General features: G+C 41.9%; 1 protein-coding gene across 5 annotated transcripts in view; it reads right to left on the minus strand.

Annotated features, from left to right (window-relative positions):
- The window catches only part of MAST2 (microtubule associated serine/threonine kinase 2), a 402,444-nt gene that overhangs the window by 23,123 nt on the left and 351,998 nt on the right, over positions 1–27,323 (minus strand). For all 5 annotated transcript variants that reach the window (XM_084637854.1, XM_084637856.1, XM_084637855.1 and 2 more), the window contains 9 exons: positions 24,768–24,869; positions 15,525–15,657; positions 12,761–12,822; positions 10,092–10,177; positions 6,786–6,994; positions 4,676–4,814; positions 2,854–2,986; positions 1,696–1,861; positions 554–655 (listed from right to left, as the gene is read on the minus strand). In XM_084637854.1, the coding sequence (XP_084493980.1) occupies positions 554–655; positions 1,696–1,861; positions 2,854–2,986; positions 4,676–4,814; positions 6,786–6,994; positions 10,092–10,177; positions 12,761–12,822; positions 15,525–15,657; positions 24,768–24,869 (1,132 nt within the window). The remainder of the gene's footprint in view (positions 1–553; positions 656–1,695; positions 1,862–2,853; positions 2,987–4,675; positions 4,815–6,785; positions 6,995–10,091; positions 10,178–12,760; positions 12,823–15,524; positions 15,658–24,767; positions 24,870–27,323) is intronic.

The raw sequence follows: 27,323 nt of genomic DNA on the forward strand, positions 1-27,323 counted from the left end.
GCAAAGGCTTAAATCTCACCATACATTGCTTACAGATAGTCTTAAGCATTTTACTTTTCCCATGAAACTTCAGGTTCTTGGATTTTAGGGAATTACACAGCAGTGTGCGCACCACTAAGGGGAAAAGTTGTAATTTTGTTACACTCACAAGTGCTCATCAACATCTCCTTGCCAAAGAGAATTTCATGCAAAATCTGTTTAAACAATTTTCCGATTGAGACACAAATCCCTGACAAAGCCCAAACTGGAACCGTCAAAAAGGCTGTCTAGTGAGGTTATGCTGTGACCTATGTACAGTGAGTCAGATTGGTGAGCAGACACCTTTTCTTCTTTAACCCCCCAAAACAGTGGCATTTTTCTGACACGTGCAGATTTCTCACTGATTCTGATTACGCTATCCCCAGGGACAGAAAGTTGTGAGACCACCACTAAACGCAGTGCATACTATTTCACAGCACAAAGGCAGCATTTCACAACAGTGTAGCAACTCCCATTGGCATTGCAGCTTCTTTTATTGATTCGGGTTAGTCTTTTTGCAAGAATACGCCTGTACCTGTTCCCAGTCTTTCCAGAGGGTTTTGACAGAGAAGTTTAGATGTGAGGTCCTGTGCATCTGGCGGTAATGCATCATCCCCTTCTGGCCAGGCAATTTCATCTAAGGAGATAAAGCAATTTGAAAAAGGCAAGTCATGAAATCCACAAACATTTTTATACAATAAAAAGTAGTAGGCTGTAGCAGAGCGTTATTTGAATGGGTTTGCATTCAGCCACATGAGTACTTAATATAATTCAAGCACTGACATTTTCCAAAATGCATCTAAATTCAATATTAACCATAGCTGCTGTCAGCAAACAGTAATTGTTGGAACAAAACTGTAAGAACCTTAATGCATATGAAATAATGAGCTTTTATGGCAAGACAAAGAATTACTATGGTGCAGCTGTATCTCATGCCTACACATTTTGGGTAACAATTTTATCAATCAATTTTAGCTCTTGCTTCTTGCAAATCCTGAAACTCACTTTCCACAAATATTTGCTTAAAATTCACTGTTTCGGTGAACATTTGAGAGTAATCCTTTTCACTTGAATACTCATGGAAAGTGAACACAAGCAAATCAATTAATAAAAACAGAATCAATCAATTTTCTACAGCATTTGCCCAGCTCTAACCATGGGCCAAAGGACAAAAACTTTCACTACCCAAGGCATGAAGGTATTTAATACAACAGTGTTTATTGATGTACTTTGTTGCTTTTTATAAGTTATTTTTATTACATTTGCGTAGCAATTGACTAATGAGCCCTATCCTTTGTGCCTACACGGGATAACCAACAACAAAATAGAATCTTGGCCTGCTAATCGGCTTGCTCTTTTCAAATGCAAACACATGTCTTTCCACTCCCCACATCACTAATTTTTTTTATAAGCTGGATTTCTCCCTGCACTATGCATATTGACAGAGTTTACATACATATATACAGATGACATCTGGTGTATGTTAAGCAAGTTAAGAGCTTTTAGCAACTGTAGTTATTTACCAAAAGGGAGTATCAAACTAATTCTAATACTGAACAATTAACTTTGTTTCTTATGTAGCCTTTCACTAAATTACAGCAGATTTCAATTTTTTCATACTCTCTCATAGTGAACCGCTAAAGGTAACCCCTCCAGAGACAGAATAAATAAACATACCACTGATTACTTGTCCAAACAGTTCTTCTGGTGTGTCACCAAAGAAAGGGACACAGCCAACTAAAAACTCATACAGGATAACTCCCATGGCCCACCAATCCACAGGCTTTCCATAACCCTGTCGCAAGATCACTTCCGGGGCAATGTATTCTGGAGTCCCACATACCTGAAGATGGACAGACAGAAAGGAAAGTTTTTTGTTTTTTTTTGTAAATTAACAAAGAGGAGTTCTTGTGGCACCTTAGAGACTAACAAATTTATTTGAGCATAAGCTTTCGTGAGCTAGAAACCATTTCATCGGATGTATGAAGTAAAAGATACAGGAGCAGGTATAAATACATGAAAGGATGTGGGTTGCTTTACCAAGTGTTAGGTCAGTCTAATGAGATAAATCAAGTAACAGCAGGATACCAAAGGAGGAGAAATAACTTTTGAAGTGGTAAGAGAGTGACTACCATATTTGGAAGCCAGCTTCCTTCTACCTAATTCTTTTTCCACTGCCTCAGCTGGAGCAGGTAGTGATTTTTGTCATTAACACATCCCTTGCCACATGGAAATGACAGTCAGACTAGATAAACTTGCATAACCTGTCAAAGCTGTCAATATTCAGCATTTATATGAATTGCCCAATTTTCCACCCATGGCTTCGGTGCAATTTAGAACAGAACTTTGAAATCCCAAACTAAGGGCTAAAAGTGCATCTTTTCAAAAATGAAGGTAAAATTCTGCTAAAGAACATTATTTGTGCAGAATCATATGAAAACCTTGTGATTCAAGTCTTGTCTCTTCATCATTCAACACACACCATAGTGTCAGAGAATTCTACAAATCCTTTGATTCTGTCACAAAGGGCCCCAACCCATACATCTAGGAGCATGCACCTTCAAGGAGATAATTGCAGGTTCAGCTTTTAAGTTTATAGTTTCATTAGGTTAACTGTATTCAGCACTTACATCACTCCCCATACAGTGGTGTATCTATCTGAACTGTGATCATCAAGTTACCTCTGTCTGCAATTTCAGGTCACAAAATCTTTGCTTTTTGCAAACAGCATTAAACACTCTCAGTCTATACACTGAAAAAGAAAAGTCGGCGAAATGCTGTGGAAATTCACTGATTCAAAGCTGTAATTTTTTAGAAAAACATTTTGCAGCTTACCTGCTTATCCAGGAACTCTCTTGCATCTTTCTCAATGTGTCCCTCATACAGATTAGTTGTGAGACTCATTAGGCCAATTTTAGAGAGTCCGAAATCTGTTAGTTTAATGTGACCCATGGATGTTATCAGAAGACTGGGAAAAAGAGGAAAGAAAGTAATTCAGTATTCACTGCTATAGTTTCAGAAAGCAATCACAATGTAACGTTATTGCATTATCTAGCACAATGTCTGATAGATATATGCTTGGTGATCCTGTGCATTCCTCCACTTATATGCAACTGAACATCATGAACAAGACCAAGACTGCTGGGAAATCAGACTGCTTTCAGACTGAACTAATGCAATAACAGGGTTCAGACAGACCTTTGAATAGAATGTTTGCAGTACTGTAGCCATATTGGTCTGAATGGAAACTTCACAACATGAAGAAGGGAGCCAGACTGAAGAGCGACATTTTCTGAGCAGAGTCAAGAAACAAAACATCATCCCCTGTTACAAACTTGTGATCACTACAGACAGCTCCAAAGAGCAGAGGAATCTCTTTGTAGCTAGAAAGCTTTTCCTTTCTACCAACAGAAGTGGGTCCAATAAAAGATATTATCTCATTGAACTTCTCCCTCTCATTTGAATAGAATGTTATTGTAAGAGGTCATTCTTTCCATGCTTAACTGCTCTAATAAGACTCTTAAGATTAAATGCTGTTCTGGCTTTCAATCCAACATCCTTAAAACGATGGGTTTTTGTTAACTTTCGTACCTGCTGTTAGGATTTGAGAGTTTTTTGCTGAAACAGGGCAGAGAGATCTGTTTGTTTTCGATGCACCTTCTAAATATGCCATAGGAACAACTTAGAACATATAAGTGATTACTGAGTTAAATTCAGGACATGTTCTGGGAAGCAGGGACTCTGAAAAAGAATTGAGGGTCATGGTGGATAATCAGCTGAACATGAGCTCCCAAGCATGACGCCATGGCCAAAAGGGCTAATGAGATCCTGGGATGCATAAACGGGATTCTCAAGTAGGAGTAGAGAGGTTACTTCATTTCTGTATTTGGCACTGGAGCGACCACTGCTGGAACACTGGGTCCAGTTCTGGTGCCCACAATTCAAGAAGGATGTTGATAAATTGGAGAGGGTTCAGAAAAGAGCCATGAGAATGATCAAAGGACTAGAAAACCTGCTTTATAGGAGCTCAATCTATTTAACTTAACAAAGAGAAGGTTATGGGGTGACTTGATTACAGTCTATAAGTACCTACATGGGGAACAGATATTTAATAATGGGCTCTTCAGTCTATCAGAAAGGTATAACATGATCCAATGGTGAGAAGTTGAAGCTAGATAAATTCAGTCTGGAAATAAGGCGTAATTTTTTAACCGTGAGAGTAATTAATCATTGGAACAATTTACCAAGGGTCGCGGTGGATTTTCCATCACTCACAATTTTTAAATCAAGACTGGATGTTTTTTCTAAAAGCTCTGCTCTAGGAGTTATTTTGGGGGAGTTCTCTGGCCTGTGCTATACAGGAGGTCAGACTAGATGATCACAATGGTACCTTCTGGCCTTGGAATCTATGAATGCTTATTAATGTGCATCATGGCGGGGCGAATTACTCTTTAATGATGTTAGCACAGATTGACAACCGAAAACAAGAAGTTGAACCTATCAAAAAAACAACATTGTAAACTTAGTCTTTTCAAGACTAAATAAATGAGACAAGACTGGCTATTTGCCTATAACATCCAATGCTTTCCTTGGTAATTATACTTTTATCACGGAGATCTACAACTACATATTTGAACCTCAAAGGTTCAAAACATACTTGTCAGGTTTTAGGTCACGGTGGACAATGCCATAATTGTGTAGGTACTCCAGCGCCAGCACTGTCTCTGCAAAATACATCCTGGCCATATCGACTGGTAGGGCTCCAATATTCTTTAGGAGTGTGGCACAATCTCCTCCTAGAAATAAATTAAAAACATAGCACACTGAAATGACATATGAATACTAAGCTACAGTAGCAGCAACACCTCAAAATTAGATTGGTAGAATTTCTGCCTCCTTAAATTACATCTCTATCTACATTGAAGGTTCTTACCCTTGGTCCTGTATTCTGAACACAGTTTAGAAAATAATTTTAATTTCCATAATGCCTTTTTTATTTTGCTGTAATTTAAATCTCTATCGTTTCTGTCATGCCTGTCAGGATCTAAATGCATGTCACAAACCATACAAGTCACTCTTCTGCACAGAAGAGCAGTAACCAGCCAGACAAGGGATACATAGCAAGCCTCACAACAGCATGGGACAGGGGACACTTTTGTCAATGACATTTTGGCAAACTCCAGCTCTTTACAAAGCAGTATGATGCCACTGAGGTCTGTGGACAGTGAACAGTGACAACGTTTCTATGGCTTCATCTGAAGTACCACAGGAAAGGAAAGTCCACAGAATTAAATTTATCAGCCTTGGAAAGGAGGAGGACTAAGCTGAACTTGCTAGGATTCAGGGAATCTGGGTTTGTCAACCTTGATTCGGAGACTACTGAGAAATGCTCTCTCCACTTTAGGGAGCACAGATAAGGGTCTTCTTGCCTTCCTAGGGGAGCAGTCCAGCTGGCTTCCATACAACTATTTATTGAGAAAAGCAAGCAGGATTTAGCTCAATGATTGTATAAATTCATCTTCCAGGTTGGAAAGGAATCCGGGAAGGAAGTATAGTTTACACTCAGCTAGCCTTTGTAGCTATAGTAAAGGAGTGGGCAAACTTTTTGGCCCAAGGGCCACATCAGGGTACAAAATGGTATGGAAGGCCAGGTAGGAAAGGCTGTGCCTCCCCAAACAGCCTGCCCCTGCCCACTATCCGCTCCCTCCCAGTTCCTGCCCCCCCTCAAAACCCCAGACCCATCCAACCCCCCCTGCTCCTTGTTCCCTGACTGCCCCCTCCCAGGATCCCCTGCCCCAAACCACTCTCCCCGCCCTGGCATCCCACCCCCTATCCAACCCCCCTGCTCCCTGTCCCCTGACTGCCCCCTGGCCCTATCCATCCCCCTCCCCGACAGGCCCCCTGGGACTCCCACACCCTATCCACGCCCCCCGTTCCCCGACTCCTGACCACCCCAGAACCTCCGCCCCCTGTCCCTTGACTGCCCCCCGGGACACCCTATCCCAACCCCCCACCGCCGGTTGTTCCTCATCAGCTTCCTGTTATTGTACAAATGCTCCGCTGCTTGACCAGACCTTAGCATTTCTGTTCTGGATCTTTTTAACCTTAATACTAACCAAATCATGGGCCAGATCATCCCCTCCAATGATAGTACCCACAGGAGAGCTCCCTGTTCAAGTGTATCTGCTGCCATTCCCCTGCAGAGACCTCCACACTGGCTCTAGCTCCCCAGAAGCTTCCCTGCACATGGCTCTGTGTTGGCGCATATCCACTGCAGACAAGCTATGTTAGCTGCAGCTCCCATTGGGACCCACAGAGTGGGCATTTCCCCAGGCAAGGTATCACAGCTCCAGGCTGGACTGACTTTTCTGACCCATCTCTGCAATGTGGGCCAGACAATCTCCACTCCCTCCCCACCATATGAAGTTCAGACCCATGGATCACCCTTCATAGTGCTTAGGAACAAATCGTATTGTAGAGGTGGCTCAGACCCTCTTCTGTGTAGGCATGGGCAGACCCATTATGTGAAAGGTCTACCAAGGTGACATCTTGAGAACACAATCTAAGCCTATTTTGGCTGCAACATTCGATCTTAGAAGGCAATGGTGGGTGATCCTAAAGACTCAATCTGTAAAGCACTTGGCGATAATACAGCATGAAAGGCACGGTATATACAATAATTACTGCCACTCTGCAACATTAACATGTTTCAAACAATTAAACATTCAGTAATATAACCAGATACTTTTCAAACCTGAGACTAATACCTTCCACATACTCCATAACCATACAGAGGTGACGTTTGGTCTCGAAGGAGCAGAACATACTGACTACAAAGGGGTTCTCAGCAAAGGTCAGGATGTCTCTCTCCACGAAGGCCTGCTGGATCTGGTTTCTCAAAATTAGGTTCTGTTTGTTGATCTTCTTCATGGCAAAGCGCTGGCGGGTAGTCTTGTGCCGCACCAAATACACAGCCCTAGAACACAACAAAAGGGTTCCTACCTTCAGTTCGGACCATTTAAAAAACAATGGATCGGGGGTCACTACATCACGTACACTGATAGGCTACTGCTTGGTTTATCTATGACTACATAAAACATCTGTCATGGCAAGCATCGCTACAGAAGAACTCTCTCTATGCTCTTCCGCAGAGTAAGAAATGGGGAAGGCTACTCTTCACCGGCTTCTCCAAATATATAACATTCTCAGCGGTGAGACTAGCTCAGCCTTAATCAGGAAAAGCTCTCGCAACTTTATGAGATTCTTGCATACTAAAATTAAAATTGCAATTCCTCCATCAGAAATAAGACTAGAGCTCTGTGAGATTACATCAGAAACCATACATTCCTGCAGTATTTTCAAATGTCCAGACAATAAATGAAGACTGTAGCACACAATCTTGGGGATATGGGTAGAGGCACATACTGTTCATCATTTCAATATTTATTACAATCACCAGTCAACTGAAAAATGACCTAAAATGAATGGGATCAGTGCAACTTCCTTCCAAGCGCCATAAATTAAAGAGCTGGATTAGCTGTAACAACATGATGCAGGATTTCCTGCAGTAAAATATCCTTTTCATTTCTACCATTTGCACATCTTTGTCCGCACATTCATAGTACAGTTTGCAAATAAGGTTTTCATTCAGTTAGCTTGCTCTATTGAACCAATACTTACTCCCCTGTCTCTGGAGTGGCTTACTGTATTATATTTAACACAGTATCATATCAGCTGGATAAAGCACACAGTACATATAGCAAGGATATGACTTTGAGCAAACCACCTCTAGCCTTTTAGGGTATGTCTACACTGCAATTAGACACCTACAGTGGGCCCGTGCCAGCTGACTCAGGCTCCCGGGGCTTGGGCGAAGGGGCTGTTTCATTGTAGCGTAGGTGTTCAGGTTCAGGCTGCAGCCCGAGTTCTGGGATCCTCATACCTTGCAGGGTCCTAGAGCCCAGGCTCCAGCCCGAGCCCGAATATCTACACCACAATTAAACAGCCCTTTAGCCTGAGCTAGCTGGCATGGGCCAGCCACAGGGGTCTAACTACAGTGTAAACATACCTTTAGAGGGATGTACTTGAAAATATGGGTCTACATGGAAAAGTGACTGTAAAAATGGCACTTTCTTACCTAACAAACGGGCTCTCTGATCTGCTCTCCCCTTTTTACTTACTGACTAAAATAAGCTTTTATTACATTTTCATTTAATTCAAAAAAGCACTTCAGCACGTGCTTAAGTCCCATTGAAATCAAGGGGCAGCACAGGTATACCTGAGGGTAGAATTTGGCCTGCTGAATATCACTGGTTATGATGCCACAGCCAGAAAGAACCGAAATGGAGTTTCAGAGAGCCACAGATTCCAAGGCCAGAAGGGACCAAGATCATCTCGTCTGATCTCCTCTATAACACAGGCCAGAGAACTTCCCCACAATAATTCCTAGTGCAGATCTTTGAGAAAAGCATCCAATCTTAATTTAAAAATTGCCGGTGATAGAGAATCTACCACAACTCTTGGTCCATTGTTCAAATGGTTAATTACTCACACCTTTAACAAATTACACCTTGTTTTTAGCCTGAAACTTCCAGCCAGTGGATTGTGTTATACCTTTGTCTGCTAGACTGAAGAGTCTATTATTAAATACTTGTTTCCCATGTAGGTTTTTGGACTAATCAAGTCACCCCTTAACCTTCTCTTTGTTAAGTTAAATAGATTGAGCTCCTATAAAGCAGGTTTTCTAGTCCTTTGATCATTCTCATGGCTCTTCTCTAACCCTCTCCAATTTATCAACATCCTTCTTGAACTGCGAACACCAGAACTGGAACCAGTTTTCCAGCAGTGGTCGCACTAGTGCCAAATACAGAAGTAAAATAACCCCTCTACTCCTACACAAGATTCTCCTGTTTATTTATCCAAGGATCGCAACAGCCCTTTCGGCCACAGAGTCACACTGGGAGCTCCTATTCAGCTGATGATCCACGATGACCATCAAATCTTTTTCAGAGTTACTGCTTCCCAGGATAGTCACCCATCCTGTAAGTACGGCTACGTTCTTTATCCAAATGTACACATTTACTTTTGGACATATTAAAACACATGGTTTGCTTGCACCCTGCTTACCAAGAAATCCAGCTCACTTTATCAGTGACCTGTCCTCTTCATTATATACCATTCCTCCAATCGGTGTGTGATTCTCAAACTTTATCAGTGATGATTTTATGCCTTCTTCTGGGTCAATAATAAAAATTTTAAATAGAGCAGAGCAATGACCTATTCTTGTGGGATCCTTCTAGAAACACATTTGATGATGATTCCCCTTTACAATTACATTTTGAGACCTGTCAGTTAGCCAGCTTTTAATCAATTTAATGTATACCACGTTAATATATCTAGTTTTTTTAATCAAAGCGTCATGTGGTACCAAGTCAAATGCCTTACAGAACTCTAAGTATATTACATCAACACTGTTAGCTTAATCAACCAAACTTGTAATGTCAAATTTCAAATTCCGGGTTCTTTGTGTGGGGCTGGCAGTTGGAATTTTAACTTGTAAACTGAGCAAGTCTGTTCTGGACTCATTAAGACACAATGAAACATTAGGACATTTTTACACAGCAACTCCTCACAGTGAAATTACACTTTAACATCTAGTTTTAATAAGTATTGAACTTATGTCTGGGTATGTGATGTTAACAAACAAATGTATTTTATTATTATATTCTTTCCTTTAAGAAATACTACAATGTAAACAAAATGTAAAATAAATGACACCATTATTCATAAAGATAATTGCCCTGGATAACACACAAATGTCATACCTCAATTGTAACCTCTCAAGTATCACATTAATCTATCATATATGAGTTTTGTCCACATATCGCGAAGGCAAACTTAACAGAAAAAGTTACAGCATAATAGGGCTTGAGGTCAAAGTTGTAGTGTAATGTGAGCAAGCAGCTGGCAAGGGCATATCATGATTAAGGGTCTGAAAGGCCTAATTCTTTATCAGGTGGCTTGACAGTAACATCTTGAAAAGCAAAATGCTAGACACAGCCTGAAAACCTTACCCATAAGCCCCGTTGCTGATTAGCTTAATGTTTTCAAACTCCTCTTCAGAGGGAGTTTTCTTTGACTGTGCAGGGGCCCCGCGACTCTGAAAATCAAGGAGAAGGGATTTTTTTTTCCTACAATTCACCAGAATCTAGCCTACTTTTAAAAAATGTACTTCGCTGCTGAATAGAAAATATGAAAATCATTTAATTTTATTCCTGAATTTACAGAAAAACAACAAAAAAAATCTATTGTCCTGGAACTTTTGCTTTGTAACTGGAAGATCTGTATGTATGTGTCTCAAATATTTGGTGGTATAATATATTTTATATTTACTCCTTTCCCTTAACATACTATAACTAAGAAATGGTTGCCACATTTAAACCACTGTCATACTGAAATCTTCCATTTAATTCTTCATACTAAATACATTACATTTTGATTTCTGTTAGATTGTAGATCCATTCCCCTTCGCTGGTAGCCTTCTAATATCCTTCTATTGTGTAATGAATGATGTTTGTTTTTTAAACTACCATGGAACTCAGAGCAGCCTTTGCACATTGACTTTCTGATCATGCTCAATAGCCCGCCAGGACCCACAGTATCGAATAAGCTGAAATATTAGAGTGGCTGGGTCATTACACATATTGAATCTACTTCCCTATATTAAGTATCCTCACACCTTCTTGTCAACTGTCTAAATGGGCCATCTTGAGTATCACTACAAAAGTTTTTTTCTCCTGCTGATAATAGCTTATCTTACTAACACGGCTGCTACTCTGAAACCTGAAGTATTTCTAACAACAATATACATCATGCTTTTTGGGTTACTTCCACCCGAGGAGCTCAAAACTGACAGACACTGAGGCAGAGACATCAGGTGACTTGTTCAAAGTTACACAGGAGGTCTGTGGCAGAAATGGGAACAGAATCCAGATCTTCTGAGTCCCAGGGTCATCCTTCCTTTCCATTGTATTCTTGTACTAATCAGGATATTAGCTGAGAAATGTTGAGTTCCTCAGCAACTTTAAGTCATGTTTGCATTCTCAATTTTCATTGAGCACTTCCAGCAGAGATTATTCTGTACTGTATGCAGTCATACTAGAGACAAGCATAATTTACTTTATGCTGTAGACTGGGGTGGGATTTTCAAAGTTCCTACATTATTTAGAAGTCAGTGGGACTTATGTCCTAAAGTGCTCAGGGCCAAATCTACAAAAATATTTAGGTATTGCAATGCCTAACCCCGAGGTGCCTTGCCACCTAGTGGAATCCAATCCTCAGCCCTGAGTTATGCACCCAGGCTCCCCATTCAATACATGGGGAGAGTTACCTGCCTCAGAAGCCAGCCAGCGGAGCGGGGAGCTGCCTAAGCTATCCAGGAGTGAAATGCAGAGGAAAGGTGCATAACTGATGGGCCAGAGAGAGGCACTTCCCTCTGCTTGGGATTTTCAGCTGTGAACCCCTTTTCTGGAGTTAGGCACCTAAGCCAGGTCAGCCGCTCTGCTAGCCTGCACTTTTGAAGCTGAAACCCAGATCTTTCATGAGAGAGACCCCAATGTCATTATACCTAACAGCTCAGTGGTTAGGGCATTCACCAGGGATAAAGGAGACCCGGATTCAAGTCTCTGCTCTGGACCAGGGATTTGAATCCACATCTCCCAGAGTGCCCTAACTATTAGGCCAGGACACACGTATTCATATACGCACACAGATTCCTGAACTGTATTCTTTTGTGACAGGTGGTATGTCTTGGGCAGACTCTGAGAATGCCTATGGGATCAGGCTCTGCTAGTGAGACAGGCAGGGGAAAGTCTAGTTTGAGAATCCTGTTTCAGCACTGCTGAGACTTTGGCTTCAGCCAGGGCTCTGAGCACCTCATTAGCTGGTGGTGGTGGGGGGGGGGCCGGCGGCGCAGCACATGCCTACTGGAGGACACTTAGGCACCTTGAGGACTTGGGCACCTGTGAGGTTAGGTGGCAGCTGAGCAGTGGTTTTAAGGATGTCAATGGCACATAAATAAATGGTGGATTTAGCTGCCTAAGTACGTTGGAGAATCTAGCACATAGGCACTTTTGAAAATTCTACCTCGCATCAACATGTAGTTTGCATCCCTAGGAGGCCTGGAGCTTTCCCCGCCAAAAGCTGGTCTTTCCCTAATAGATCTTTTAAATAAATCGTCGTTTTTGTTACACAATCAAAGCAAAACCTACAGATCTGTGAAGCCTAGAGAGATAAATGACTACATTTTCCCAACAAATCATTAGTAAATCCTTGTCTTGGGATCCTAAATTCACTCCCCAAGATTCTTTACCTATGCCAACACATTTCTTTCCTTAGCCCCATTTTTGTTAATGGTTGTAAAAAAAAAAAAAAAAAAAGTTGTCAACCTTCTTGATAATTCCTGTCCATATTCATTTGCCTCTATTAGTTACCCAATTATCTTTAAATCATTATTTCTTCACAGTATTTACAGAGCTATGTCCAAGTTTCTATAAGCATGCAAATTAGCTTTTAAAAGTATTTTAAAATCGTTTACCAAATAAATTTTGTTAAAAATATTCAGTGTGTTATAATATACATTGTATTATAATCTTGTTTTCCTAACAAATCTTTTACCATTGTATTAGACTGTTTCTTTCTAGGGAAGAAATAGCTAGACAGAACAAGTATATTGCTTCTTTACCTCCACTGAATCATCTGTCTCTGGAGTGTCTGAACTGTCATAGCTATTCAGCTGGGCCATTTCTGCAAACAACAAAGAACGACTATTTATAACTGTCTCAACATATAATTAATCTGTTTCTATATGGCAAAGAAACAGTATTTTAGAAAGTATTTGTAGATGTCAGAAAAGCACATTTCTTCCTTTCCTGCAAAAATGTTATGCTATTACACAATAGTCACCTTTAAAATCTTGCCAGCTGTTTTAGGTAATGCCTCATACAAAGACAACCAATTATCCTTACCTCAGTATTTTGTAGCATTCCAGATATTCCCTACAACAAGGATAATGAATAAATGCAAATACTATAGTAATGCTTTTAATATTTCTCCAGCAATTTGTTAAGGGTCAGCAGCATGTGTCTGCACATTTATGTCTATGTGGGTATACCCATCCCATTAGGGTATGGAAATTAGATTTCTAAAAATTTTCTTGTCTCTAGTTGGCCCAATTCTGCAAGGTGCCAAGCACCCGCAAACCATGGGGAAGCCAGTGGGAGTTCAGGATGCTCAGCTCCTTTCAGGAGTTGCTAAGCAACTCACAGGATCAATCCCACGTCCAAAAGGCAACAGGCTAGAAGGGTATTGGTATCTAAAAGAAATCTCTAAATGGATACAACAAAATCACTGACATTTCTACAGTTCCATTTTATAGAAAGAAAATGAGGCACCTCGACACCTTTACACAGTTTTTTATGGGAAATAAGTAAATGAAAGGTTCTCTTCCTCCCTGACAGGGATCAACGGAAACGTCACTTTACATCAGATTTCAACAGATACAATTAATTAAATTGCATTCAGTAACCTCTGGTGAACATTTTCCTAAAAAGCTGTCATCTGATGTTGCTTGCCAACCTGTCACTCTGTAATTCTGACAAATATTGCAGAAATTAAGGTAAAACTGTTTCCACAAGAGAAAAAGAAAACCAAAGTTCAATTGCTGCCAAATTCTGTGGTAACTTCCAGTCTCTGTGGCAGGTTTTATTGTTGCTGAGCCAAGCATGGAAGCAAAATTTGTGCCTATAAATATCTCAAAAGAAAAGAGATTAAATGAGATTAATAAAACACGGAGATGAAATATTTAATTGTGCAATAACTCACTGATTTCAAAGTTTAGATTTTCTGGGGCTCTGTGCCCAGGAGCATATTAGAAAGCACACAAATTTTACCATGTAGAACACTGAGGTCTAGAAGGGCTGCCAGACCTGCTCAGCCTCTTCCAGATAACGCTTAAGGAATGGGGCAGGGGGATAGATTAAGAGCATGTGCTGGACAGAGATGGCTGGTCAGGGTGCCCAGAATGTCTGGATCATTTTATTTGTACTCTATTATAATGATAATCCTCAGTTAGTAAGGATCCTTGATATTTAACCCAAAAAAGGTACTGTAATTTGACTGACTCTCTCAAGCTTTGACAAAACAGATAAATTCTCAAGATCTTTTAAAAATTTGCCAAATCGTTTAATATAACATACAATATTTTAAAAGTCTGTATATATAAAATATACTGTAAATTATCTCCCTTTACAAAAACAGGTTGCTTGAAACACTGTACAAGTTTAAAAAAAATTAAATGATTAAATGCCTTTTGGGACCAGAAGTATAAACTTCTGCATCTAGAGCCATGGTTCTCAACCGTGGCCTGCCTGCAATCCAATCAGCACACAGCTGCGGCCCACGTGACATCTTCAGGGTCATACAAATAGTGTATATATATATATATATATATATATTGTGTGGATGCGACCCACGTAACACAGAGAGAGCTGCATAAGAGGCCCACAATGATAAATAGGTTGAGAACCACTGATCGAGATGAACTCTCGGAAGTATAGACTATACCTGTCATATGAATCTATGATAATGACTGACTGACATCACATTTAGCAAACACTCATTCTAAGTATAACTATTAAAAACCCCCAAATGTCTACACTATTCATTGGAGGGTTAACAAATGCTTCATACAACATGGCAACGCTGTTGCAGTCTGTAGTGCTCTGAGTTACCCAATAAGGGAACAAAACACCTTCCATTCTCAAACTTCCCCCATCCTCTAACCTCTCTCTCCTGTCTCTCCCACTGCATCCTGTCACCCCTGTGATTATCATGGAGACTGTAGGCTCTTTGGGCAGGAATTGTCTGTACTTTTTTGCCTTGTATAGTGGAGAACATATTGTCAATTCTACAAAAATGATAATAGTCCTGGCCCCTCATGCAAAGCTTGAGTAAACAAACTTTGCTCCTTGGGGGACCAACACAAAAGCTAGGATAATAGACTCCTCTCCAACTCCCAAACCAGTCAGTCGGTGTCTGTTAATACAGTTTCTTCAGTGAAGCAGCATCTGTGGACTCCTGCACTACTCCGTCCAAAATGTAGGGATTGTGGCCAATTGATCCACTCAGACAATGACCCTGCAACTCCCCTGCACCTGTACACAGACTCTATGGCTTTGCAGCATTCATGGTGGGGGGCTTCAGAATGCACTCATGAGGTCCCTCTGTGTAGTGGAAGTGTGCTGGTTGTGCTGCAAAATGGGCCTTTCTATGGCCATTCCCACCAGTTTAAATTTTGAGAATAGCAAGAGAGGATGAGGACAAAAAGGGGCAGGTGAATTAAAGGGAAAAAAGTTCTCATTTAACAGAGCAACGACCAGTGAAGATGGCTCATACTTGATATTTGGAAAGGCTTCTAGCCCAAAGGATGCAAAGTAAGAAGTTCTCACCCTCCAGGGGATCCCGGGTAAGGCCCAGCTGGCTGATAATGTAACGAGGAATGTCACATTTAATTCCTTGCCCTTCCTTGGCATGACCTTCAGCAGCTTCTAACAGATGGTAGAACTCTTCGGGATCAAACTCCTAAAGTGAAAGAGTAGGACAAGAGATATGAGTGATTTGATTCCAAAATTAAAAGAGAATTTGTTCTTGTTTTATTTCCCCCAGAAAAGGAGGGGAAAAAACACGGTTATTGTTAAGCTTTAACATCTAGCCTACTCAAATATATCCAAAACTGATTCCAAGGCCTAAGGATGCTGCAAAACACAGTCACAACAAGTATATCAACATGATGTACAGCCTCCTGCTCTAGAAAAATGTAAACCATTAGATGTATTCAGAGACTGTGCTGGATGTCCATATCCTCGGATCCGCTGGCTTTGCCAATGAACAGAGACAAAAGAGATGGTAAGAAAACATTTTATAAAACAAAAAAGTTGACATGAGATGACATGACAGTAGGGGATTTATGCAGTAGGGTCATGATACCTCCAATATTTAGCTTGCCCTAAGTTCTTATGTTGTTATAGTCCATGATGTACACTATAGAAACAGAAGTTTTGAGGTGAGGACCTATGTGAAGTTTTCTGCCATCTCAGCGTGGGAGAAAGATGAATTAAGCCACTCAACAGCAAGCTTCCATCAAACTTAATTAGCTGAGCAAAACATTCTATAAAGGCACTAATCTTGCTTCAAACTATGTTGCATGCAGTTACGAATTTCAGTATCACAGAAGATTTCATTTCTGTTTGTCAAACTGCTCTAAACTATTAACCTGCCAGTGGTGACTAGGACCACTTGATAGCTCAGGCAGGATGCACATGCTTCCTAAGACAGTGTTGCTAAAGTACCTTTAACTCTGATCTGCAAACCACATTGTTTAACAGTGCTGGACTCCTGTGCAGAGACTACCAAAGTGTTTTGAACTGAGTAATTGTTTTGTACAGTGGACTAGTGACTGACATCAAACAGCACAATTTACTTGAAAGAGTCGTTAGCAAGACAGGAGATGACCAAAAAAACAAACAAATACAATCATAAAAACCAAGAGAAGAGAGAAAGTGGAGGAGGAAAAGGATGCTTTTAAAATTGTAAGCACCTTGGAGCAAGGACCACTTTTTTGTTATATAATCCATTCAGTGATGAGCTCAAAGTCAGCACTAAGCAAATAATAGGCAATTTTGCCAAAGGCAGCAACGAGTGAAGGAGGTGAGAAGTGCCTCTGACTTGGCTAAGAAGAAGTCATTAGTGACCTTAGGGTATGTTTACACTACGAAATAAGGTCGAATTTATAGAAGTCGGTTTTGTAGAAAGCGTTTTTATACAGTTGATCATGTGTGTCCCCACACAAATGCTCTAAGCGCATGTAGTCGGCGGAGTGTGTCCACAGTACCGAGGCAACCGTTGACTTCCGGAGCGTTGCACTGTGGGTGGCTATCCCACAGTTCCCGCAGTCTCCACTGCCCATTTGAATTCTGGGTAGAAATCCCAGTGCCTGATGGGGCTAAAACATTGTCGCAGGTGGTTCTGGGTACATATTGTCAGGCCCCCGTTCCCTCCCTTCCTCCATGAAAGCAAGGGCAGACAATCGTTTTGCGCCTTTTTTCTTGAAAAAAGAAAAGGAGTACTTGTGGCACCTTAGAGACTAACCAATTTATTAGAGCATAAGCTTTCGTGAGCTACAGCTCTTGGTTAGTCTCTAAGGTGCCACAAGTACTCCTTTTCTTTTTGCGAATACAGACTAACACGGCTGCTACTCTGAAACCTTTTTTCTTGAGTTACCTGTACAGACGCCATACCACGGCAAGCATGGAGCCCGCTCAGCTAACCGTCACTGTATGTCTCCTGGGTGCTGGCAGATGTGGTACTGCATTGCTACACAGCAGCAGTTTATTGCCTTTTAGCAGCAGACAGTGCAGTATGACTGGTAGCCGTCATCGACGTAGTCCTGGATGCTCTTTTAACCGGGCGCCTGGGCAAACATGGGAGTGACTCAGCCAGGTCATTTCCCTTGTTTCGTCTCGTGGCAATTCAGTCCCGCACTGTCTTTTAATCTGCAGCTAGCAGAAGATGATGGCCAGTAGTCATACTGCACTGTCTTCTGCCGAGCACCCAGGTGTTGATGATGGCAAGCAGTCATACTGCACAGTCTGCTGCCAGCAAGATGTATAAAGATAGATGAAGTGGCTCAAAATAAGAAATAGACCAGATTTGTTTTGTATTCATTTTCTCCTCCCTCCCTCCGTGAAATCAACGACCTACTAAACCCAGTTTTGAGTTCTATCCTTGAGGGGGCCATTCAGTTTCTTGCAAAACCACCCCCTTTGTTGATTTTAATTCCCTGTAAGCCATGTCGTCATTCGCCCCTCCCTCCGTCAGGGCAATGGCAGACAATCGTTCCGCACCTTTTTTCTGTGCAGACACCATACCACGGCAAGCATGGAGCCCGCTCAGATCACTTTGGCAATTAGGAGCACATTAAACACCACAGGCATTATCCAGCAGTATATGCAGCACCAGAACCTGGCAAAGCGATTCCGGGCAAGTAGGCAACGTCAGCGCGGTGATGTGAGTGATGAGGACATGGACACAGACTTCTCTCAAAGCACGGGCCCTGGCAATGCGGGCATCATGGTGCTAATGGGGCAGGTTCATGCGGTGGAACGCCGATTCTGGGCTCGGGAAACAAGCACAGACTGGTGGGACCGCATAGTGTTGCAGGTCTGGGACAATTCCCAGTGGTTGTGAAACTTTTGCATGCGTAAGGGCACTTTCATGGAACTTTGTGACTTGCTTTCCCCTGCTCTGAGACGCAAGAATACCAAGATGAGAGCAGCCCTCACAGTTGAGAAGTGAGTGGCAATAGCCCTGTGGAAGCTTGCAACGCCAGACAGCTACCGGTCAGTTGGGAATCACTTTGGAGTGGGCAAATCTACTGTGGGGGCTGCTGTGATGCAAGTAGCCAACGCAATCAAAGATATGCTGATATCAAGGGTAGTGACCCTGGGAAATGTGCAGGTCATAGTGGATGGCTTTGCTGCAATGGGATTCCCTGACTGTGGTGGGGCCACAGACGGAACCCATATCCCTATCTTGGCACTGGAGCACCAAGCCGGCGAGTACATAAATCGCAAGGGGTACTTTTCAATAGTGCTGCAAGCACTCGTGGATCACAAGGGACATTTCACCAACATCAACGTAGGATGGCCGGGAAAGGTACATGACGCTCGCATCTTCAAGAACTCTGGTCTGTTTCAAAAGCTGCGGGAAGGGACTTTATTCCCAGACCAGAAAATAACCGTTGAGGATGTTGAAATGCCTATAGTTATCCTTGGGGACCCAGCCTATGGCTCATGAAGCCATACACAGGCAGCCTGGACAGTAGTCAGGAGCTGTTCAACTACAGGCTGAGCAAGTGCAGAATGGTGGTAGAATGTGCATTTGGACGTTTAAAAGCGCGCTGGTGCAGTTTACTGACTTGGTTAGACCTCAGCGAAACCAATATTCCCACTGTTATTACTGCTTGCTGTGCACTCCACAATATCTGAGAGAGTAAGGGGGAGACGTTTATGCGGGGTGGGAGGTTGAGGCAAATCGCCTGGCTGCTGGTTACGCGCAGCCAGACACCAGGGCGGTTAGAAGAGCACAGAAGGGCGCGGTGCGCATCAGAGAAGCTTTGAAAACCAGTTTCATGACTGGACAGGCTACGGTGTGAAAGTTCTGTTTGTTTCTCCTTGATGAAACCCCCCGCCACTTGGTTCACTCTGCTTCCCTGTAAGCTAACCACCCTCCCCACCTCCCTTCGATTACCACTTGCAGAGGCAATAAAGTCATTGTTACTTCACATTCATGCATACTTTATTCATTCATCACACAAATAGGGGGATAACTACCAAGGTAGCCCAGGAGGGGTGGTGGAGGAGAGAAGCACCAGGAAGGGTGGTGGAGGAGGGAAGGACAAGGCCACACAGCACTTTAAAAGTTTAAAACTTTAAAACTTATTGAATGCCAGCCTTCTGTTGCGTGGGCAATCCTCTGGGGTGGAGTGGCCAGAGGCACCCCCACCGCGTTCTTGGGCGTCTGGATGAGGAAGCTATGGAACTTGGGGAGGAGGGCGGTTGGTTACACAGGGGCTGTAGTGGCAGTCTGTGCTCCTGCTGCCTTTCCTGCAGCTCAACCATACGCTGGAGCATATTGGTTTGATCCTCCAGCAGCCTCAGCATTAAATCCTGCTTCCTCTCATCACGCTGCCGTCACCTTTCAGCTTCAGCCCTCTCTTCAGCCCACCACTTACTCTCTTCAGCCAGTCACCTCTCCTCACAGTCATTTTGTGCTTTCCTGCACTCTGACATTGTCTGCATTCGTCTGTGCTCTGTCAGTGTGGGAGGACAGCATGAGCTCAGAGAACATTTCATCACGAGTGCATTTTTTTCGCCTTCTAATCTTCGCTAGCCTCTGGGAAGGAGAAGATCCTGTGATCCTTGAAACACATGCAGCTGGTGGCGAGAAAAAAAGGGACAGTGGTATTTAAAAAGACACATTTTCTAGAACAATGGGTACACTCTTTCACAGTAAACCTTGCTGTTAACATTACATACATAGCACATGTGCTTTCGTTACAAGGTCGCATTTTGTCTTCTCCTCCCCCCCACGTGGGTAACCACTCTCCCCTCCCCGTGGTTAACAGCGGGGAACATTTCTGTTCAGCCACAGGCAAACAGCCCAGGAGGAACGGGCACCTCTGAGTGTCCCCTTAAGAAAAGCACCCTATTTCAACCAGGTGACCATGAATGATATCACTCTCCCGAGGATAACACAGAGAGATAAAGAACAGATGTTGTTTAAACGCCAGCAAACATACACTGCAATGCTTTGTTCTACAATGATTCCTGAGTATGTGCTACTGGCCTGGAGTGGTAAAGTGTCCTACCATGGTGGATGGAATAAGGCTGCCCTCCCCAGAAAACTTTTGCAAAGGCTTTGGGAGTATAACCAAGAGAGCCACAAATGCCAGGGCACATCAATCATTAAACATGCTTGCTTTTAAACCATGTATAGTATTTTACAAGGTATACTCACCAGAGGTCCCTTCTCCGCCTGGTGGGTCTGGGAGGCAGCCTTGGGTGGGTTCGGGGGGTACTGGCTCCAGGTCCAGGGTGAGAAACAGTTCCTGGCTGTCGGGAAAACCGATTTCTCTGCTTGCTTGCTGTGAGCTATCTACAACCTCATCATCATCATCTTCCTCGTCCCCAAAACCTGCTTCCATGTTGCCTCCATCTCCATTGAAGGAGTCAAACAACATGGCTGGGGTAGTGGTGGCTGAACCCCCTAAAATGGCATGCAGCTTATCATAGAAGCGGCATGTTTGGGGCTTGGACCCGGAGCGGCCGTTCGCCTCTCTGGTTTTCTGGTAGGCTTGCCTCAGCTCCTTCAGTTTCACGCGGCACTGCTTCGGGTCCCCGTTATGGCCTCTGTCCTTTATGCCCTGGGAGATTTTGACAAATGTTTTGGCATTTCGAAAACTGGAATGGAGTTCTGATAGCACGGATTCCTCTCCCCATACAGCGATCAGATCCCATACCTCCCATTCGGTCCATGCTGGAGCTCTTTTGCGATTCTGGGACTCCATCATGGTCACCTCTGCTGATGAGCTCTGCATGGTCACCTGCAGCTTGCCACGCTGGCCAAACAGGAAACTGAAATTCCAAAGTTCGTGGGCCTTTTCCTGTCTACCTGACCAGTGCATCTGAGTTGAGAGTCCTGTCCAGAGCAGTCACAATGGAGCACTGTGGGATAGCTCCCGGAGGCCAATACCATCTAATTGCATCTACAGTACCCCAAATTCGACACAGCAAGGCTGATTTCAGTGCTAATCCCCTTGTCGGGGGTGGAGTAAGGAAATCGATTTAAGAGCCCTTTAAGTCGAAAAAAAGGGCTTCGTCATGTGGACGGGTGCAGGGTTAAATCGAATTAACGCTGCTAAATTCGATCTCAACTCCTAGTGTAAACCAGGGCTTAGTAAGAGCAGCAGACAGGAACTAGATCAGAGGGAGAGTTGGGGGAGACAAAGTCTATGCACTGTGAGACCCAGACACAGGCAAGTAATAGGAAAAGGCTAGGAGGGCAGGTGGAGTGGGAGGTAGGGAAGGATTTTTTTTCCCCCAAGATAAGACTCATTGGGAGAGAGAAAGCAGCCAGTGAATAGATAATAGTTAAAGATAACAGACAAGGAAAGGATGGAAGAAGGAACGGGGAAGAGAGGTGGAATCAATAGAGCTGTACTAATCTTTTTAGTAGAAAGTACTTTTAAGAGATCCTCTAAATGTAGTTTTACATAACCGAATGGAATAGCCTCCTGCAGCAGTGTTCCAGTCTGCAATAAAATACCACTGTCAAAAACCACTGCTAAATTACATGCTTTCCCCAAGAGACTGTCTCATTGGTAAACAATACACATTTGAAAAATGTGTCAACTTAAAGTATTCACCTGAGAGCCTGAATTGCTGCCTTCAAAGCCCAAATGCTCAGCCCTTAAATAAACAATATGCATTTTACAATTTGGGAGGTAAGATTTAAACATTAAATAACCAAAATTGTATAAAACAATTAAAACCCTTGACACGCATTACTCCAATTTCCTCACCTGACCTACATGTTCAGTCCTTTCATGTTGTATTGAAGAAGCAGGAGTCATATGAGTGGCTGGATATAACCTTTGTTTCAGATGAAACAATTTTAGTACATTTTGTATCATTTAACAGCACATCTGGTCTGATGAAAGCACAGCAAAATTAAAGGTTAAGTTATAAAATGAGTGAATTCACGTGCTCCGAAGTGTAAGAGAAAACTGACAGCCAAACTATTACAATGGAAAGCTGTTAGGATACTCTTGCTCCTATATACAGTATCAGATGGAACGTTAGCACTGATGGCACTGTGGTCATTTGAATAAGATAAATAACTTTTTTTAAATGGTTAGGTAGATAGAGTGATTTAAAAAACACAGAGAATACTAAAATAGAGAACTGTACAGTATTTATATACTTTGGGGTCTTGCCCCTTTGTTTTCAGGGCTGTCACTACAAGCTTTGGAGTTCATTACTCAAGTCTCAGAGACTCTATTGCCTCCACCTGCTCCCACGCTCATCTCAGAAGGACAGGTGCAGCAGCTAGCACAGGAACCTCTTGATACATTAATTTGCAGCTAACGGCACGTATGATTTAGGAAGTGCTTCCAAGAGGAACACCACTCTACAGAGATGGCATTAAACTTTGGCAAATGCTCTCTTACCCTTCTACGGGGACGTGTGCTATTCTAATGACATATATCAATTTCAGTATAAAGCAGGGTAAGCACCACAAGATTCATAGCAATCTATTTCACTTTAGTTTTGCTTTTTCAATCCCAATGTCAACTTGTGGGGAAGATTTTTAAGTAAATTGTTAAAATTAATTAGAGTCACTCAATACGGCAAAATTCCCATGACCGCTTAGAAAATTCACTGAAAGTTGGAAGACTCAACGCAGTAAATAACTGCCTTATACTCTCAATTTCATTATTCAAGAAATCTCAGCTAGTTTAAAATACAAACATATATTTTGTTGTCATAATTTTCCTCCTTGAAAAGAAAAAACGTTGTGGCACTAAGCTGTCCACCTTCTGAAAAAAGCTTCACACAGCTAGTTTGTCTTCCAACAGCTCACATGCTAAAACTCACTTTTTGTTGGTACAATCTCATTTTAACTTGTGAAAGTTTGCTTCTTACATGAGCTGTTCCACTGCCTATCTCTAAGCATGATCATGCCAGAATTTATCTAGCTGCAATAATGCCTGAAAAAGAAGCAACTTTACTCAGCTTGATAGATTCCAAGGCCAGAAGGGCCCATTAGAGCATCTAATCTGACCTCCTGTGTAACACAGGGCCAGATAATTTCATCCAGCGACTAGCCCTGTATTGAGCCCAACAATGTGTTTCACTAAAGCATTTCTTCCAGAAAGGCATCCAAGTCTGGATTTGAACGGAGATGGAGAATCCACCACTTCTGGTAGTTTGTCCCAACTGTTCATCACCCTCACTGTTAAATATATATGCTTTATTTCTCCTTTGAATTTTTTGGCTTCAGCTCCACTGATTCTTGTTCTCCATTTCTCTGCTAGATTAAAGAGCCCTTAAATTCCTTGTATTTTTTCTCCACTGAGGTACCCATATACCACAATAAAATCACCTCTTGATCTTTTCGATAAGCTAAACATTGAGCCCTATAAGTCAGTCATTGAAAGGCATTTTCGTGGCTCTTGTCTGTACTCTCTCCAATTTTTCAGCATCTCTTTGTTTGATGTTTGAACACAGTATTTTATTCCAGTACCAATCTCATTCAATGCCAGCTACAGAAATAGAATCACCTCCCCACTCCCCTTTTTGCAAATACAAGGATCGTATTAGCCCTTTCCCCCCCCCAATATTACACTGGTAGCTCATGGTCAGCTGTCTGTCCACTATGATCCATAAATCCTTTTCAGAGTCACCGCTTCCCACGACACTGAGTCCCCATTCTGCAGGTACAGCCGGCATTCTTTAGTATATAATATATACGCTCTTCAATATATTCGTGCTGTTCTGTACAGAATTTAATCTTGCTTTCAAACTCGCTTGGATTGTTTCACCTGCACACATGTAATCCCATTCTCAGAAAACGCGATGATTTTTTAAGACGTTCAGACAGTATGTCTAAACAGCAAAAAAAAAACCCATGGCTGGCCCGTGCCAGTTGACTCGAGCTCACGGGGCTGTTTCATTGCTGTGTAGACTTCCGGGCTTGGGCTCTAGAACCCAGAGGTGGGAGAGGATCCCAGAGCTCAGGCTCCAGCCCAAGCCCAGAAGTCTACACAACAGTGAAACTGTCCTGAAGTCCGGCAGGGGCCAGCCACGGGGTTTTCTTTGCTGTGTAGACAGACCCTCAGAGTCCAATTCTCATTTACACTAAGGATCCTTTAAGCTGTTCTGGCAATTTATACCCACTTTAAGAGCTCTACACTTCCAGAGAGGCCCTACGTGTCCTTATTTTAGATTTGGACCTATTTTTTTTTTTTTCAAAAACTTATTTTCCGTGTAAGAATTGGTTCTTCTTACTGTCTTGTCTACCCAATCAGGCACTTCAAAGCATATACGCTTTCTTCTGAGGACTGTGCTTACCAGGCACTCAAGCAGTCGAGCCGGGCGTGCAATGATGATCATCAGCTTTTTCACGAGCTGGGTAACAAAAGCTACCTCTGAGCTCTCTGATCGTTCGTGGGCCTGCGGAGAGCAAAACATCACATTATCGTTCAAACAGTGAATCATCAAACACTAAAGGTAGAGCAATCAGCTTGGTAACCATAATTCAGCAGTGAAGGCATGACTGAGTCAGGCTAAGCAATTAACAAAGCTCATTCTGTGTTGCCAAATCATATACAGCTTTTCCAGTAAAACTGATTCCCTTTTTCAAGCAATGAATATGCTAGAGGCCTTTTTTATTATGAGTTACCTGAAAATCTCCCTTAGCCATGCTGGCTGTTTAATTTAAACGAAGATTTCTGGTCTAACTATTAAATGTTATCACTGGAACAGTTTTCCTTTCCAGGGTGCTGAATTCTAGAGAATGACATGTAATTAAATGTAAAGTTTTAAAGTTTACTTCTACAGTTTCAGATGTATTTCCTACTCATTACCATGGAGGATCTTAACGTGTATTTCTCGTCCAATTTCATTCTTCTAATTCTGCCAATCAAATTGTTAATACCTGATGTACAGTGCACAGAAGGAGAACACAAAGTACATAGAAAATACATTTGCTGTTGACAAATCTTATGCCTTTAGGACAAGAGGTTTTTGCCATTTCACTATAAACTCAATTCTTAGTTTCATCGAGGTTTTCCTTTTCTTTTTATATAAGAAAGAAAGCAACTAAACTAATGCCTAGAAAATATGAAGACAGATTCTGAGAGGTACAAAAAGACCATTTTCCTTCTTGCTTGCTCGGTGCTAGAATTGCTGCAACACAAGATCCAAAGCACATGTAAATAATACTTCCCTATGCAGGTTGATAAGGGACTGCCAGCCTCCAATTCTCTAAAGGTATTCAGAATAAACTGATAAACTACCACTAAGATCCTGTAGACTATAAATTCTGCTTTAGCCCAGCCACAGAAATAGAGTCCTGAACCGGCTGGGTGACAAACATTACCTCTGAGCTTTTCAGTTGCTTGCAGGCATGATATTTTATCAACAAGGATTCAGGTGGCAAGAAACAGAGGTTCATTTAATAGTGCTCATTAAAACAAAAATAAAAAAATCCATACACGGTTGAGAAACCAGACAGTGTTGGTAGCCACTAAGGAAGGGCAAAAGCACAGGGAAGCCTGGATTCTGAACTGGAAAACCATAACGTACAATTTAAAAAAGGTATGTTCTCACAATTTCTTATTAAAGCTTTTTCCTTTGGAAAATAAGATATTGCTTAATCTGGAATAGGTTATTGTTGTTTAACAGGTCATGTGATAATACAGTGTTAGAATTTTAACCTAAAACAAAAGGACTTATCTATAGAACTACTGATATGTCAACCAAAGAGGACACAGGAGATGCTTTGTGGATATATTACAAATGAAAGTCACAGAGAATAACATTTTGAAACCCATAACTACTTGACAGATTTTTAACGGAATGTGTTTCAAATTACGAAATTACTAAATAGTAAACAGACAATTATCTAACTGGGGACGCTTAGTATTCTCTCCTCTGTGCCCCATAATACGACACCAAGTTAAAGTAATGAGACAAAGCATGAATTTTGGATAAAATTTCAGTGTCTTCATATTCAAAAAGATTTTTATAGATCATCAAAGGTTATCTATATTTAAACAACTAAAACATTAACCACAGTGTATTATTTCTGATACGAGAACCATGCAAATGGAATGTCAATTTACTTCCAGATAATGTAAATTATGTAGAAAAACCTATTTCTTTTTGCATCTATATTTATATTGTCAAAGGCAATTTATTATTATAAATCAAGTTGTATTGTTTTCATTCTTTCTAATTCACTAAGACGACAGACAAAATATTCTTAAATATATAACTGATTTAATCAGGTGTTCTGAAAATGAAACACTAACTCATGTCTGTCAAATGATAAAGAAAGGCTAAAAAAAGATTGAGAACTACAGGATTACAAAAATCAAACACAACTTGTAACAGCCACTCAGCCATAATCTCTGCACAGCGCTGTTGTTCCAAGATCCTCAGTAAAATTGCTTCTTCTTGTTTCCTTCTCTCACAGGATAGTCCAGACATCTCTATAGATGTCTTGTTTACAATCTGCCCCAGTTACAGTATCTCAAAATCACAGGCTTATATACCAAACAACTGCCTGCTTCTACCATGCATGCCATCTAATTAGCAGTTCTCAATGACGACATGCTTGTCTGAAGGTTGCTGGTGTCATTTCAGGGTTTTTGTATTGTTCTTCCTGAGGGGAGGGAGTGTAGGGGTTACGGGTGGAGGCTGATGCCATTCCTGTACACACCAAGCCATTTCCAGTGACATATGTATAGGGGGTAGCCATGGGTAATTTACAAAGCGATTCCCTTATCTGAAAGACCCATCCGTCACTAACTGTAGCCACTGAGGCATGAAATTAAAATCACCGTCCTCCCCTGGGGTTCAGCAGGACCAATGACTGGAATATGCAAGTCACAACACTGTAAT

The sequence above is a fragment of the Lepidochelys olivacea genome (genome assembly GCF_965140295.1).
Source record: "Lepidochelys olivacea isolate rLepOli2 genome assembly, chromosome: 8".
Lineage (NCBI taxonomy): Eukaryota > Metazoa > Chordata > Testudines > Cheloniidae > Lepidochelys > Lepidochelys olivacea.